The sequence below is a fragment of the Trachinotus anak genome, unplaced genomic scaffold (genome assembly GCF_046630095.1).
Source record: "Trachinotus anak isolate AG129_WGS33_773 ecotype Australia unplaced genomic scaffold, CSIRO_AGI_Tana_v1 ptg000028l, whole genome shotgun sequence".
NCBI classification, from domain to species: Eukaryota; Metazoa; Chordata; class Actinopteri; order Carangiformes; family Carangidae; genus Trachinotus; species Trachinotus anak.
This window is the reverse complement of record NW_027273879.1, coordinates 1,456,245-1,471,660: the sequence shown is the minus strand read 5'-3', so window position 1 is coordinate 1,471,660 and position 15,416 is coordinate 1,456,245. Positions and strand designations below refer to the sequence as shown.

At 44.6% G+C, this 15,416-nt stretch overlaps 1 protein-coding gene across 3 annotated transcripts in view; it reads left to right on the top strand.

The window, feature by feature from the left end:
• ttc28 (tetratricopeptide repeat domain 28) overlaps nt 1-15,355 on the top strand; it is a 116,982-nt gene extending 101,627 nt beyond the window's left edge. For all 3 annotated transcript variants that reach the window (XM_071465334.1, XM_071465333.1, XM_071465335.1), the window contains 16 exons: nt 1,186-1,315; nt 1,506-1,733; nt 2,342-2,519; nt 4,722-4,862; nt 5,045-5,189; nt 5,309-5,488; nt 5,636-6,210; nt 6,294-6,541; nt 6,766-6,890; nt 8,516-8,593; nt 8,688-8,847; nt 9,338-9,414; nt 10,479-10,608; nt 11,638-11,745; nt 11,835-12,471; nt 13,452-15,355. In XM_071465334.1, coding sequence (XP_071321435.1) covers nt 1,186-1,315; nt 1,506-1,733; nt 2,342-2,519; nt 4,722-4,862; nt 5,045-5,189; nt 5,309-5,488; nt 5,636-6,210; nt 6,294-6,541; nt 6,766-6,890; nt 8,516-8,593; nt 8,688-8,847; nt 9,338-9,414; nt 10,479-10,608; nt 11,638-11,745; nt 11,835-12,471; nt 13,452-14,556 — 4,245 coding nt within the window. In that variant the 3' untranslated portion in view covers nt 14,557-15,355. The remainder of the gene's footprint in view (nt 1-1,185; nt 1,316-1,505; nt 1,734-2,341; nt 2,520-4,721; nt 4,863-5,044; nt 5,190-5,308; nt 5,489-5,635; nt 6,211-6,293; nt 6,542-6,765; nt 6,891-8,515; nt 8,594-8,687; nt 8,848-9,337; nt 9,415-10,478; nt 10,609-11,637; nt 11,746-11,834; nt 12,472-13,451) is intronic.
• The last annotated feature ends 61 nt before the right edge of the window (nt 15,356-15,416 follow it).

Genomic DNA, 15,416 nt, shown 5'->3' with positions numbered 1-15,416 from the left:
CCTGAGTGTGTTTATCCATCAGCCAATATACTGAGCATGTTTCATTGATAATACGATTTATTTATAAGTCGACGCTGACACTGTCTCTGAATTATCAGTATTGTCAGTGATTTACAGACATACATCAGGTTTCAATACAAAAGGCACAAAAAGAGTTGGAATAAATCACCTAACATGTAAATAAACTTGATTATCATCATATTTACGAGTGTTTTCTGCAGCATTTGTGTGCATAAATAATGAAATAGTGAGTTTATTTACAACCTTTGACTGATCTAATAATATTTTAAGTGATTATTGCTCATTATTTGCACATTTGTTTGAGGTGTTTGTGTAATTTTCTTGTGTCCTGGGTTTTCTAGCAGCTTTTGGTAAAATGAGAAAATGAGAAGTCAGTTTGTGATGTGAGGCATAAAACGTGTTCAACAAAGATAAAAACTGATGCATAGAAAACCGGCAAAATTAATTTCATTCAATTTAACAAACAATAAAATGACATAGTTACAGTATCTCTACATGATCCTCATCCTGAAAGCTAATATTGAATTTAATAATTAATTTAATTTATCATCAGGCTTTTTTAAGCTCTTATAGATTCTTATTATTATATTATCTGCTGACTTACATCAATTTTAGATCAGTCTTGTGTTTGTAAAGTATTTATTTATTTTATTTCTATTTTATTATTTTTTAATTATTTTTATTTGCATGTGAGCAATTTTTCTAATTTTTCTTTCTTTTCTAAAGCAAAAAGTGTAAAAGGACATAAATGATGCAGTGTAAACAATTTAACTTGCAACATACAACAAAGAAAATGAGTCCGCGGCAGAGATACAATAAAATCAGTCCATTACCAATCAGCTGTAATGACACCGTCCCCCAGACTCCTCAGACTGTTGTGTATTTGTGGCGCCTCCCAGTGGTCAGTAGTGTAACAGCTCAGTCACTCAGGCTTCAGTGATGACAGTTAAAATCAGCTGCCTGTGTTTTATAAAGACAAACAAGTGACAACTGAGAGGAAAATCCTGAGACGTGTGGAGGAGCAGAACAAGTGCAGATGCTGTGTTTAAGTGTCGTCACTGTCACAACACAACTGAACATCTGCAGGAGACTGGTGTGTGTGTGTGTGTGTGTGTTTGCTGAAGTGTGTGAATCTCATGTGTGTCTGTCTGCTGTGTGTTTCAGTTGTACAGAGCGTCCGTGTTGTTTGAGATGATCCGTCACGAGACGCAGCACAGCACAGATTACAAGCTCTCTCTGTTTGACCTGCAAACCAGCTCGTACCAGGCTCTCCAGAGGGTCCTCGTCAGCCTAGGTGAACAGACCGCCCTCTCTACTTGTGTTGTTATTGTGAGGCGTGAACCGCTGTGTCTCTCTCATTCTCACACTCTGTCAGCAGTGCTCACATTATCACCTGATGTCTGGGTGTGTTTGTTTCCTGACACTGCTAATTTACACTCTCTGTTCTCCACGAGTCCTAATTTATCCTCTGTGTTTCCACTCAGGCCGGCACGATGAGGCGCTGGCCATCGCAGAGCGAGGGCGCACACGTGCCTTTGCTGATCTCCTGGTTGAACGCCAGAAAGGAAGTCAGCAGGCGGCGAGCGCCGACCCTTACATCCCAGTTACTGTAGAGCACATCCTGGAGACGGTCAACGGTCAGAGGGCCATGGTGCTCTACTACTCTCTGGCAGGAGGCTTTCTGTACAGCTGGCTGATATCTCCAGGAACAGGTGCACACATGTTTTACACTTAGCATTAGCATCTCTCAGTGACCCTCTGCCCTCCTCAGTCCAAGCACCTGTTGTTTCCTCTGCTGCTTTGTTTGTCATCTGAAGTTCCACCCACCTGGCTGCAGCTTTGGAAAAGGTAAAAAAAAAAGGCCACAGAAGAACCATAAATCATTTTCCAAATTTCCCATCAGGACTGAGCCCCTGACAACCTGAGTGAGTCTGTCAGAGTGGACCCAGGAAGTGGGCTGAAATCTAATGGGCTGATGACCATGACATTTACTGAGCGCTCTCCTTCTCCTCAGTGGATGAACCCTCTCATTTTGGACTCTCATATTCTCATGGTCTTGACATTTAAAGGAACAAAACATTGTATATTAATCACTCTGTGACTTTGACGACCACACGACCTTTCATCTCAGGCCATCCTCGTATTTGCAGCCACATTACATCACAACACTGCAGCCTCTAAGGGAGGAAAACTTGTAGCTCTGTTAATAATTAAGATATTTCCCCAAATCCTAAAATGTTATATACAAGTCTTACAGTGCTACACAACCTCCTTTAAGATGATAGCTATATCTCAGGTTCTTTCTAAAATGCTCCAACAGGTATCGTGAAGTTTAACGAGGTGTACCTTGGAGAGGCCGGAGCGGAGGTGTCCGACCTCCAGGATGGTGGTGGGAGCCCACAGGGTGGAGGAGGAGGAGGAGGAGGAAGTCCACTGTCTCTAGACCAGTACATCTACAACGCTAGAGAGGCTCTGGGGGTGGACAGCCATTACAGCAGGTAGGACGATTTATTTAGTGATGCAGTCGACTTTGTTAGATGACAGAGACTTTTTACATTTGATTTTCATGTTGTAATAAGTCTGGTGACCTTCGACCCAGAGCCTCCAGGTCTAAACTTCAGTTTGACCAATAGGCTGCAACTTCATCACCAAACATCTTAAAAAAACCTGCAAAACTGATGACTCATCAGCCTGCTCTTTGTGTGCAGTGCTGTTGCACTGAACTCAGATGGTAAACGTGAAACCTCCTGAACATCAGCATGTTGTCGTTGTGAACATGTGAGCTTTCAGCGCAGCCTCACGGAGCAGCCGCCATGACTGCACAGCCTCAGTCTCTCGCTGTTGCACGTCTCCAGTCATTAAAGCATGAGGGGAAAAGAAAGACAGACGAGCTGCACGCCGTGTGTCATCTGTCTTCCTTTTCTCCGGCTCTCCCCTGCCATATTTCCTTATCCTCAATTATCCTGCCCACAACTTCGGGCCTCGGTTGGTGCGACTGTGAGTTTGTAAATCACTACCATGTGTTGTGTCAGCAAATGTTCCCCCACACAAACTGCGTCTCAACTTTCTGTGAAAACCACTGCAGTGGAGTCACTGTAGCCAGCAGCCATTCATTGCGTCTGTCACGTGTGTGTCTGTCTGCGTGTGCTTGTCCTTGTGTGTGTGTGTGTGTGTGTGTGTTGAAGCTGTGGCGAGCCTGGAGCCTCCTTCCATTTATGTGTGATGATTATGAATCCTGCTCATCCACAGCATGAGATGTATTTGCACGTATGCAGCATTAAAAAGCTTTCCAACCCACCAGCAGACTTTTACTGCCCTCTAACATGCACCCAGGCAGCAGAAACTGCTATTTTAACGCAGATCAAATCTCCCTGAGTGTGTGAAAAGTGCAGCCAAAGGATTCCATAAAAACTAATGATGTTTGCTAATGGCAAATTCTGCGAGCCATCAGTCCGGTACATGAGCGTCCTACAAATAACTGCAGCCTATTTTTTTCCTGTAAAAAGACTCATTATTCTCTTAGTACGATGTCACACTAGGCTGGGAATAAACTGCAGAATCAAACATTTCTCCTCATCTCAGCATCGTTACCTACTGTAACTTAAATTAAAGTGTTTCCAGAAAACATCACGTGATGTTTAAAGGGAGGAAAAATAACATACATGCATAAGTAATAAAATGTATTTTGCTTAATTCAATACACTCAAAGTTTTTCTCACTGACCATTAGCCTGTGGTGGCTAACGTTAGCAAACTTTAGGTAGATATTTCTGTGTCGTCAGTCTCTGTGACTCCTCCCTCTCTGTGCTAATATTCCACTATGTTTTAGCATTAAACAACAGGCCACTCTTCAGTGAAACTTCCCATCATGCATTGCATCTCTTCAGACTGCACAATGACGGCCAGCACTTCCCCCCAAATCTCCAGAAACACGACAGCAGATTTACAGACAGGCGTTAGTTCGATGAACTGAGCACACATTAAATCTCCATGGTTACATTCTCACCTGGAAAAACATTAAAGTTTAATAAAGTGACACATTTGTTTGTCTCCTCCATCTGAGAATCAATCTGTCAATTGATTGATCTCAGGACAGTTTTATGTGCAATAATCAGATAACTATTCTGTATGTAACTTCAATCTGTGCTGTAAGTGTCATGTAAATTTAAATATGTAAATAGTGTCTATTATTTATAGGGTAATATTCTTTATATATTTTTTATTTTTATGTTTTGAGGATAGGGTGTTACATTATCATTATCATTTTTATTATATTCTGTGAATGTGAATTGGAGCAATGCAACATAACAGTTTCCTGTGAGGGTTTAATAAAGTATTTCTGATTCTGATTCTGATTCTGATATTAACAGGCCTGTGAGCGAATATTACAACAGTTTCAGTCTTAATTAAAATCCCTGCCAGTCATCAATGTCTGTGGGATACTAGCTATACACTTCAGTGTGAACAGGCAGCTTAGTATTGGCAAACTTAATCATTCATTTTGTGGGTAGTCGGCAGTATGAGTGATTCTGAACAGAGCTACTGATTACAGATAATAAAGAAAGAAACTGGTAAATGAAGTAAACTGTAGGATTTGGATCATTCAACTTTATTTTTAAGCTTCAGGGACACAGAAAGAAATAGTTGTTACTTCTGAACACAGAGTTAAGCCGTTTGCCTGCGTCATCATCTGCTTCACAGAGTCTGTTCCAGCAGTGAGACCGAGAGCGAAGCTGGAGATCTGCTGGAGCAGCAGTTTGAGGAGCTGAACAACAAACTCACCTCAGCCACCGACCCCACAGGCTACCTCCGCATGGTGTCCAGGAACAACCTCTTTAACAGGTTTGATCAGGATCTGTGGGCGGCAGCGTTCAGCCCACAGTTCGCTTCACACTGAAAGATGTAAAACAAACTATTGACATTTTGTGCCAACATGCATCAGAGGATGAAGCCCACTGGCTGTGGTGATCCTCTGTCTGGGCCTCTGGTTCATGTGTGTGTATTTGTCGTTCATGTGTGTGTAGAAGCTGTCAGAGCATGACCAGCCTGTACAGCGCCACTGTGTCTCCAGTGAAAGACAGCTTATCCTCTCCTCCCTGCCGACCCAGTAACATCAGCAAACCTCCTCTACGAGCCCTTTATGACTTACTCATAGCACCGATGGAGGGGGTGTGTACAGTGTGGATGTGTCCTGGGTGGGACCTCCATCACATCAATAGACAACATATCTGCATTCCCTTTTTATGCTTGTTTTTAAACGTGATCTTTCTCTCCTCTGGTCGCTGCAGGGCCTGATGCACAGCAGTGGACCCGTGGGCAGACACAGGCAGCTCGTATTAGTGTTGGAGGGAGAATTGTACCTGATCCCATTTGCCTTGCTCAAAGGCAGCTCCTCTAACGAGTACCTGTATGAGAGGTTCAGTCTCATCTCCGTACCTTCTTTAGCCAGCCTGGGAGCCACGAGCAAGGTTGGTAAATTCTACGTGTTTTTAAAAAATCATTGTGTAAGTCCCTCTTAAGTTTTTTTGATAAATGTAAATTGATGGATTTGTTTTGTATTTGGCTCCTTAAACTATATAAACAAATATCTGATCTGATCTATGTTCCACCCACAGCCTCACTCTCGCCGTGGCGGCCCCTCACTTTGCACAGACGGAGGTTCAGTGGCTGCGGTGGTTGGAGCTCCTCGCCTGCCCCCCAGCGTCATGGACCGCTGGTTGTGGGGGCCCTTACCTTCGGCCCAGGATGAAGTTCTTTGGCTGGGGGAGCAGCTCGGATGTCATCCCCTAACGGGAGCAAATGCCACGAAGGAGCGCGTGCTCGCAGCTCTGAGTCAGGCAGAGTGCGTTCACTTTGCCACTCACGTCTCCTGGAAGCTCGCCGCTGTGGTCCTTGCCCCCAGCCAGGAGCACACCGGAGGAGAGGGGGCCGGAAGCCGACCCAAGGAGAGATCACCGTGTGGGGCGTCGACCTCGAGCGAGACTGTGGATCAGGATGGAAAAACCAAGGGTTTGTTTTCAAAGAGTCACAGCAGCCCGGAGAGGCCGAGGCGAGCAGATGAAACGAGCGAGGACGGGGACAGTGTGTGTGAGGTGGAGAGTGTGTGTGACAGTCCACCACTTCAAGACTTCCTCCTCACTGCTGCTGATATACTGGGCCTGTGTTTGACCGTCAAGTTGGTGGTTCTGAGGTAAAACTTCCCACAGGTTCAACATTCAATAAAGTCTGTTCTGTTCGACTGATCACCTGAGTCCCGACTCTTCGCCTCCTCAGGTTGTACCCGGAGTCCAGCAGCAGGGTGACAGCTGACGGCGTGGTGGGTCTGACCCGAGCCTTCCTGGCTGCAGGGGTCCAGTGTGTGTGCGTGTCTCTGTGGCCTGTGCCGATAGCTGCCTCCAAACTGTTCACACACACCTTCTATACAGCTCTTCTCAACGGGACCAAAGCCAGCGCCGCTCTGACCGAGGCCATGAAGACACTGCAGAGTAGCAAGCACTTCTCACACCCCTCCAACTGGGCTGGTGAGCAAACAACCCTGGACTTGAACACTCAAGGCAGCTCCTCTACTGCCTCTGATGGTTTTAGTTAAGAACAGTTGATTTGGGCGACCTTACCTTGTTTTTCTCACATCTGCTCTGATCCTTTTTTTTCCAAACGGGCAGAGAGAAGCTCAAACTGTGGGCAGCATTACTTTGGATGACATCATGTAATTGTGTTTAATATACCAGTGTGTGTTTTCCTGCAGGTTACATGTTGATTGGAACTGATGTGAAGCTGAACAGCCCCATGTCGCTGGTGGGCCAAGCCCTGGCAGAGATCCTCCAGTACCCAGAGAGAGCCAGGGACGCCCTCAGAGTGCTCCTACACCTGGTGAGACACCTTCACACTAAAGTTATAACAGTCTCACAGGTTCCATGAGTCTGGACCCCCGGTTTAACACCTCCTCACAGTCATATCAGGTCTGTGAGTGGACTACCAGCTCTCCTTCAGCACTTGTTAATGCAGACTATAAATCCAGTCCTGTTGGATGACTGTAGCTACAAAGATGGATCCACAAATAACATAAATGATTCTGTATAGAGCTGAACACATTAACTGATTGGCTGAAAATTCATTTGCAACAATTTTAATAACTGAGTCATCGTTTAATTTTTTCCTGCTACCAGCTTCTCTGATGTGAACTGAATTTCTTCATTCTCTGTGATCATAAATTTAGGGCCAGTTTCACAGGCAAGGCTTCAACCTATTCCCAGACTAACTAAATATTCAGGGATTCAGCCGGTTCCGGATTAAAGGTCCCACATTTTACACTGTTCCTGTGTTTTATCTGAAGTGTTGATCTCCATCAGAAGATATTTGTGGTTTTAAGAACCAAAAAACATCTCAGTGTAGTTTTACATTTCCTCTCCTCTGACCTGTAGTAACAACAGGTCAGTCAGCCAATCAGAAGAGAGGATCTGAGAGGCTGATTGTTTTCTGACTGATCCAATAAAAATATAGCAGATTTCAGGTAAACACTCAGAGAAACCAAATCCTGCAAGGTTGGATGGTGGGTCCAGGTGGGCGGGGCTTGGGGCATGGCTAAGGATGGTGACTGCTTTGTTGTGACATCACAAAGTTCCAGAATTCCTGACGGCTGGTTTTAAGGCTCAGTTTCTGAATACAGGCTGTGTGCATTTCTCTGTGGACTGAGGCTTTGATACTTTCACAGTATTAATATAGAACCTAGACCTGCTTTATAATCACAAACACATGGACATCTACCTTTAGACTGGATGGAGCTTTAATACAACTACAAAAGGGAGACTTAGAGCAACTCTCGGACTAAATTTAAGATTAAATTAAACTTTGACAGAGGCAGATTTAACTGATGTTGTAGAAATTTCTTATAAAAACAAGAGAGTGTCTTTCTGAGTTTATTATCACACTTGCAAGTAGAGGCTGTTACAGTCTGAAGAGTTTCAGACAGCGAGAGCCACCATGACTTGACGTCCCTGAAGAAATGACAATAAGAAATCATAGTTTGCAGCTGTGTCTTGATCTGTTTCATGCTTCAGGTACACAGATTTACTTTAGAAAGATGAAGGTCATAGATGCCGGTTTTACCAGATTGTTTCCACGGTGATTGGCTGTGATGTTGAATTTATCCTCCTGGTGGAGGGGCGGGAATCTAACTGACCATGTGCAGTATGAGTGTTATGACTCCAGCGTATTTGTGATTGGAGGAATAAGGGTTGTTGCAACTGTCCTCAGTTTGCCCTGTTGCTGAGACTGATGGGAAAAACTATCCTCAGCTCTCAGAAAAAGATCAATGTAAATTTGGTCTTGCATATGCTGCGCTCCATCTATCAGACCTCCATCAGAGCGTGTTGCTAAGACGTCCAGGTCTGAAATCCCCGAAATGTCAAATTGTAAATAGCAGCTGCAGGCGCATTATCCCACATCAGAAACTCCCACGGTGATTAAATACCAGAATTACCTCCGTGTCTCTACAGGTGGAGAAGTCTTTGCAGCGCATTCAGAGTGGCCAGTGTAACCCCATGTACACGTCGCAACAGAGCGTCGAGAATAAGGTCTGAGTGCCGGTCTTTCTGTCTGTTGCTCTTTTTAAATGTCAACCCGTGTCTGTCCCCTGCTCACGTCTGTGTTTTCTGTCCTCGGGGTAAGGTCGGCGGGGTGCCCGGGTGGCAGGCCCTCCTGTCTGCGGTGGGTTTCCGGTTGGACTTCTCCGGTAGCGGCGCTGGTCTCCCTGCAGCGGTTTTCTTCCCCACATCAGACCCTGGGGACCGGCTGCAGCAGTGCAGCACCACTCTCCAGTCCCTGCTTGGTACCACAGCTTGTCCATTATTCAAAATGTCTCTCATGTCAATCACACTGATAGAATAACAACGTGTTTCATGCCTCCAGGATCCAGAATTCAAGAACTGTTACGAAATGACATTTTATTTGTGTATATTGCATCAACTAGAGAATAAATCTGTGTTTTTATAACACATGTACTTATTTAGTGACTGAATCTGATGCCAAAACGGAGCTTTTAGATCAGTTAGACCATCAAAGTCACAGCTGTACAGATTTTTTTTTCATCTGAGAAAACGAGCCCTTAGAGAAACATACTCTGCTTCTTGGGGAAATTTAGTATTAATATTTAGTTTTTTTTTTCTTCCCCCCCAAAGAAACATCTCAGGGCTTGTTTTCATATATGAAAAAACTTTCAGGGCTTCTGTACAGCAAACTATATTAGTTAAAAAAAATATTCATGATCGTGACACTGACTCTCTGCCTGAAGGTGTGATTAACCTCCTGTGCGCCCTCAGGTCTCACCCCTCCAGCCCTGCAGGCTCTCTGCAAACTGGTCACAGCGTCTGAGGCCGGAGAGCAGCTCATTCACAAGGTACTGACACGATACTCAGCAGTGTCTCAGCCGCTCATGCCACCGGTGCAAGAATTACTCAGATACTTTACTTAAACAAAAGCACCAATTCAACAAAGTAAAAATGATTCAGTACTAATCCTACTGGAGTAAAAGTACAGCAGTATTATCAGTAAAATGCCCACTGACTGATATACTGTGTAATACTGATGCAGCTTTTTACTGTTTTTAGCTGCTGGAGGTGGAGCTGCTTTATATACAGTAAGATAGTTCAGTCCAGTGGTTCCCAACCTAAGGGTCAGGCCCCTCCAGAGGGTCACAATGTCAATCTGAGGGGTTATGAGATGACTAATGGGAGAGGATTGCTGCTTGAGAAGTGTAAAGTAAAATCCAAGTACCTCATATCTTTACTTAAGTAGAGTATTTGAGTAACTGCATGTGTGTTTTTGCCTTTACTTACTGTCTCAGTGTGTTTCTGATGTGGACATGGTGGATGTTCATGTTCTCATCTTCACCTTTCAGTCATTCAGCTACAAATAAAACATTATTAAATTCAATATCCACATATTCATTTGTTAGTGACGGGCACCTGGTTACATACCAGGTGCTTGACCGTATGCGTATCTGCAGATAGCATCAACGTGAGCGAGTCATCATTCATGCATGGCTGAGTGTGCAGTGACTCAAACGCAACATTTACACACTTCTCTCTTCTCTCTTACCCACCTCACAAAGGCGGTTAAAAGCATGGTGGGAATGGTAAGTGTTTCCTGACGACATTACTGACTTGAGTTCAAAGAAAGTTTCAGACCGGTCCAAGCAGGCGCTCACAGATAAGAACTCTGAGCTGCTTGCTAATGTTTTATGTGATGGATCTTTGTGATGTGGCTGCTGCATCCAGCTCGCCTCCGTGAGAGTTAACTCAGACTAAACGATGGGACCTGTAGCAGTACTGTCATGTGATGTTAGACAGCAGTTGTGAGCAGAGAAGTGTCCACAGTGATGCATTTAATTTGAATATTGTAATATCCATGTATCACAGCTGTCCTCTCTTTTCCTTCCTATCACCTCTTTCCTCCCCAAAGCTTCACCAGGTGCTGGTGCAGCTGCAGTCGGGCGACAAAGAGCAAGACTTTTCACTGGCTCCCATTCAGGTGTCGATCAGTGTGCAGCTCTGGAGGCTTCCAGGCTGCCACGAGTTCCTGGCTGCGCTCGGTGAGTCATCAATAGAACAAACTAAGCTTCATTCTCATCTCTTTCCGATTTACTGTCCCTCATTTACTTCATTAGTCTTAATTGGTTCATAACCTCCAGGTTACATTAAAACAGCTGCTGAACATCCAGCAGTTTATTCAAACTTACAGGTGCAGACTTAATCACTTTATATAAAACCTGTCTTTTTAATAGAAAGTGATGTGCAGCATTTTAGTGCTGTAGCTGGTCTAAGCAGCGGTAATATGACCTTTCATCAGCTCATCATATTTTGTGTATGTAAATGTAAAGTTTTATAAAATCTTAATCCTCAAAGTACGTAATCAATACAGCTGTTGAATAGTTGCTGTAGTGGAATAGAAGTAACATAATAAAGTTCACTAACCTCTGTTCTACATGTTGTTGAGTTGTGTTCTTACATTATCCCAAATGTTTCCATCAATTCTCAAACCAGAGAAATCTGTGGTTTTAATTATGGTAACGCTCTGTTTCATTGGTTGCCTGTCAGTGATGTCATATCCTTTAAGATATACTTTTTACACCTTTGTGATTTTCAACTATATTTTTTAGCCAGATGAAAAATTTTTAGTCATTGGACGTCAGCATCTTAATTTAACAGAGAAACAAACTGAGCAAATGTTTGACAGCTCAGCTCCCAGCTGCTCAGAGACGTCCTGTGTCTGCAGAAGAGCGTCGGTGTATCACTGGTGTTTATAGTCAAACAGCTTGTTTCAGTGTCTCTACTGGATTTAATCCCTTGGTCAATTTGTTATGGAGAGTAGGACACCTCTGTGGATAATTCAGCTCCAGGTAAAAACCTCCTGAACATCTGGTTCATAAGTTATCAAAGAAACAATCGAAACAACTAGGAGAAGCCGATGGCAATGGTGGTGAAGACACTCACTCCCATGATCCCACACTATTTCATGACCTCACTGAACACCATCTTTTGTTATTATTTTGATTGAGAGACCTCTAGTGACAGAAGCTAGATGCTGTGTGTTTAAGCACTTGGTTCCTTTCCTCCCTCAGGTTTCGATCTGTGTGAGGTGGGTCAGGAGGAGGTCGTGCTGAAGACTGGGAAACAGGCCAGCAGACGCACCATGCATTTTGCCCTTCAGTCTCTTCTGGCTCTGTTTGGTGAGATTAATGAATAACTAACTAAATCCCGCTGAATCTTTTTCTTTATTCCAAACTAATACTTTAAGTCGTCCCCTGTCTTCCTTCAGACTCCACAGAGCTTCCCAAGCGACTGAGCATGGACAGCTCCTCCTCCCTGGAGTCTCTCTCGTCCTCCCAGTCGGCCTCCCAGCCTCAGTCTTTACCTGTCTCCTTCAGCTGCTACCCGCCCCAGCCCTCCTTCTTGCCCCCAGTCTGCCCGGACAACCTCTCCTGCGACGCCATCTCCGTCTACAGCCTCAGCTCCCTCGCCTCCTCTCTCAGCTTCCTGTCCCGACCTGAGCCCGCAGGAAGCGACATCATCAGCCAGCGCTCACATCAACAGGAGCCGGACAGACCTCGCGGCGGAGCCGGCCTCTACGCCTCGCACTGCCAGTCAGGCGGCCTGTTGAGAGGTCGACTCACTGGTCACGGAGGAGCGGCAGGAGAAGGGGAGGACGAGGAGTATGAGGGGTACTCCATTATAAGCAGTGAGCCGTTAGGACGAGGGGGGAGGGACTGTGACACTCTGCCACTTCCTGCGGGACACAGACACGGCAGAGGCGGCGCTGGGAGAGGATCTAATGGGGGTCATGGGTATCCGATAACAATTTCCTCCAAGGGAAGCGTCAGCACACCTACGTCTCCCATTAAAGCTCCACCGCTGCCGCTGACGGTCTCTTCCAGCCCCAAGCTCAGACAGGAAATGTGAGTTCAGCTGTTTGTCCAGTCAGAGGACGAGTGTGTGGTTCTTCATAAACACACTGAGCAGAGAGCTGAGAACTCTCATGTCAAATAAGTGGTGGACGATTTGTCCGCCATGTTGGTGCAGACGTTCATGTTCATGTTCCCCAGTGGATGAATCCCACTGACTGAGTGATTTGTCCTCAGCTGCCACTAACAGGTTGACGTTTGTAGTTTTGAGTGAAACATCTCCACAACTATTGGATGAATTTTTGTTCCAGTTCATGTTCTCCTCGACGTGAATTTAACAGCTTTGCTAAACCCTTAACTTTTCATCTAAAGCCTTCATCAGGTTTTAATTTGGATAAACCACATTTACCTTTGATGACATTCCCATCAGCCTCAGCTTCATTCAGTGTTCATTACCAAATGTTAACAAGCTAATACGCTAAACTAACAAAAACTAGCAAAAACTTATTAGATATCAACATGTTAGCCCTCGGCCACGAGCATGGCTCAGTGTCTGAATACAGGCTGTGTGCATTTCTCTGTGAGTCCACAGTGTTTATACAGAACCTAGACCTGCCTTATTATCAGACATGGACATCTACCTTTATACTATATGGGACCTTCAAAGTGAATCTGTAAAACAAATGTAATAACACTTTTCCACAGAGCTTAATCTCAAGCTTCCTCTCAGCGTTAGCTCAGTTTTCAGATGTGTCTGACCTCAGTGCATGTTGAGAGCTTTATTGTCTTCTCTTCCTCAGTGTTCATGTATACAGACTTTTGTCTTTGACTCATTATCAGCGAATCATATATGTTTTTAGTGCAGCTGCTTAGCTTTGGTTCTGATAGTTCAACCAGCAGTTTCATAACTATATATTTAATTTTTTCTGATTTATTACAATATATGTTGATGTTACAGCCAGGTATCGTAGTGTGCATGGTCTCATTTGTCTCCTGTTCCTTGATTAATTTAGCTCTTCTTTCATTCTTTCCAGCTCATCTTCTCAGAGGACCGGGAAAGGGAAGGTCAGCAGCTCTGAGTCGGACCAGTCCAGTACCGAGACAGACAGCACGGTCAAGTCCCAGGAGGAGAGGACAGGGCCTGCGGGACAAATGGATCCCCAGGAACTGGCCCAGAAGATCCTGGAGGAGACCCAGAGCCACATGCAAGCTGTGGAGTGTCTACAGAAAGCAAACATGAGAGGGAAGCCACTGAAGAGGCCTGAGGAGAGAGAGGCCAGGCAGCCATCTCTCTCCACTCCCACAACCCCAACTTTGACTCCCACTGGAGGAGCACGTGGGTTTCAGCCCTCTGAGACCAGTGCATTCAGCAGACCACCCAGCAGAGCCAGTCTAAAAGCTTGCTCCTCTCCTCTTTCCCTTCCTACTCATCTTTCACCCGTCTCCGCTTCTGTTTCAACGCCTCCTCCGACTCGGCCTAAACCACCCTCCCGCTCCTCTTCGCTACAGAAAATCAGCTCCAACAGTCCAGCTCACTCCTCTTCCTCTTTATCTCTGTCTGTGAAAGAGCAGGGTTCGCCGTTCCCCACGGCTTCCCCTGATGTGCACGCGCAGGCTCAGCTCAAGCTGAAATACCCTACCTCGCCTTACACCGCCCACATCTCACCTTCCCGCTCTCCTGCTGACAGCGCCCCATCGCCAGCTCTTTCCTATTCCTCCACAGGATCCGTCTCAGCCTCCTCCAGCCCCGCAAACACCCCCGAACTGAACCCGTCAAAACAGGACAACAAAGTCCAGGCAATTCATAACTTAAAAACCTTTTGGGCCAACGCCAGCCAGAAACACGAGGTGCCCTGCCCTGCCAGTTTACTCCGAGGGGGGAATAAGAAAATGAGTACAGTTCAGAAGGATGTTTTGGGTTTGCTGAATCTCTCACCTAAACACGAGTCTCTCAGCAAAAACGTCGAAGGATCCGAGGATCAGAACACTGACAGCAGAACAAATGGTCACCAAAAACTGGAGGCTAAACCACCTCCACCTCCACCCTCCACAAACTCTAAAGGAGGCATCAGACTTCCCTCTGGGAATGGCTACAAGTTCCTCTCACCCGGACACTTTTTTCCATCTTCTAAATGTTGAGAGTTTGGGTATTTGCCGCGCTGCTCCCAGAGCCAGTGGGTCTGTTTCATTCTCTGTGTTTGTACAATGACAGAAACTGTCAGTTTGTCAGTGAAATACAACCACGTTTTTGGCAAAAGCTGCTGAAAACAAGGATTAAAAAAAAAAAAAAAGTGCGGTTTCATACTGACAGTGATTTTACATGGCATTACTTTTTTTGTGAAGGGATGATAGTGTTTTGAATGTGATGACTGTGCCTTCTTCTAGAGAGACCTGGAAGGACAAAATGATTCGAAGTGAACTGTTGAGTCTCTGGCTTTAATTGTGTTTTCATGAATGACGAGAGAGCATGTGTCTCAATGCCTCCATGTACACTGAAAAAGAATAATTCTGACTTACGGTCTGTTGACTGAACGCCTGAGAAGGAGAACATTTCACGTCAACCCAAAAACTCTGAGTTTATGTAAGTTGACCTGAACCTGATCTTGATTTCTTGTGTAATAGTTATTGCTAAATGTCATTACCGATGCTTATTGTTGTCATTTATTTTGTAAACTGTGTTTTCCAGTCATTATTACACATTTTATAAAGACAATTAAAACAAGGTTAAAGTAAAGAAAGCATTATTTTTTATGGATTTTATTGATTTGAAGTGTGATTGTCAGCATGGTACCTATTGCTGTTAAGTGTTGCATTAACTTAATTATGTGCAATTTTGCAGAGGTGCCAGACTCCTATTTAGACATTTCTCAATTCTCAAGAAGTTCACAAATAAAAATGTTCCTTTCCTTGTCTTGTTTTGATTATATAAAATATATAATTTACTCTCACATCAAACAAGGAAACAGTAAATCTTAAATATCAGTCGTAATATTTATCTC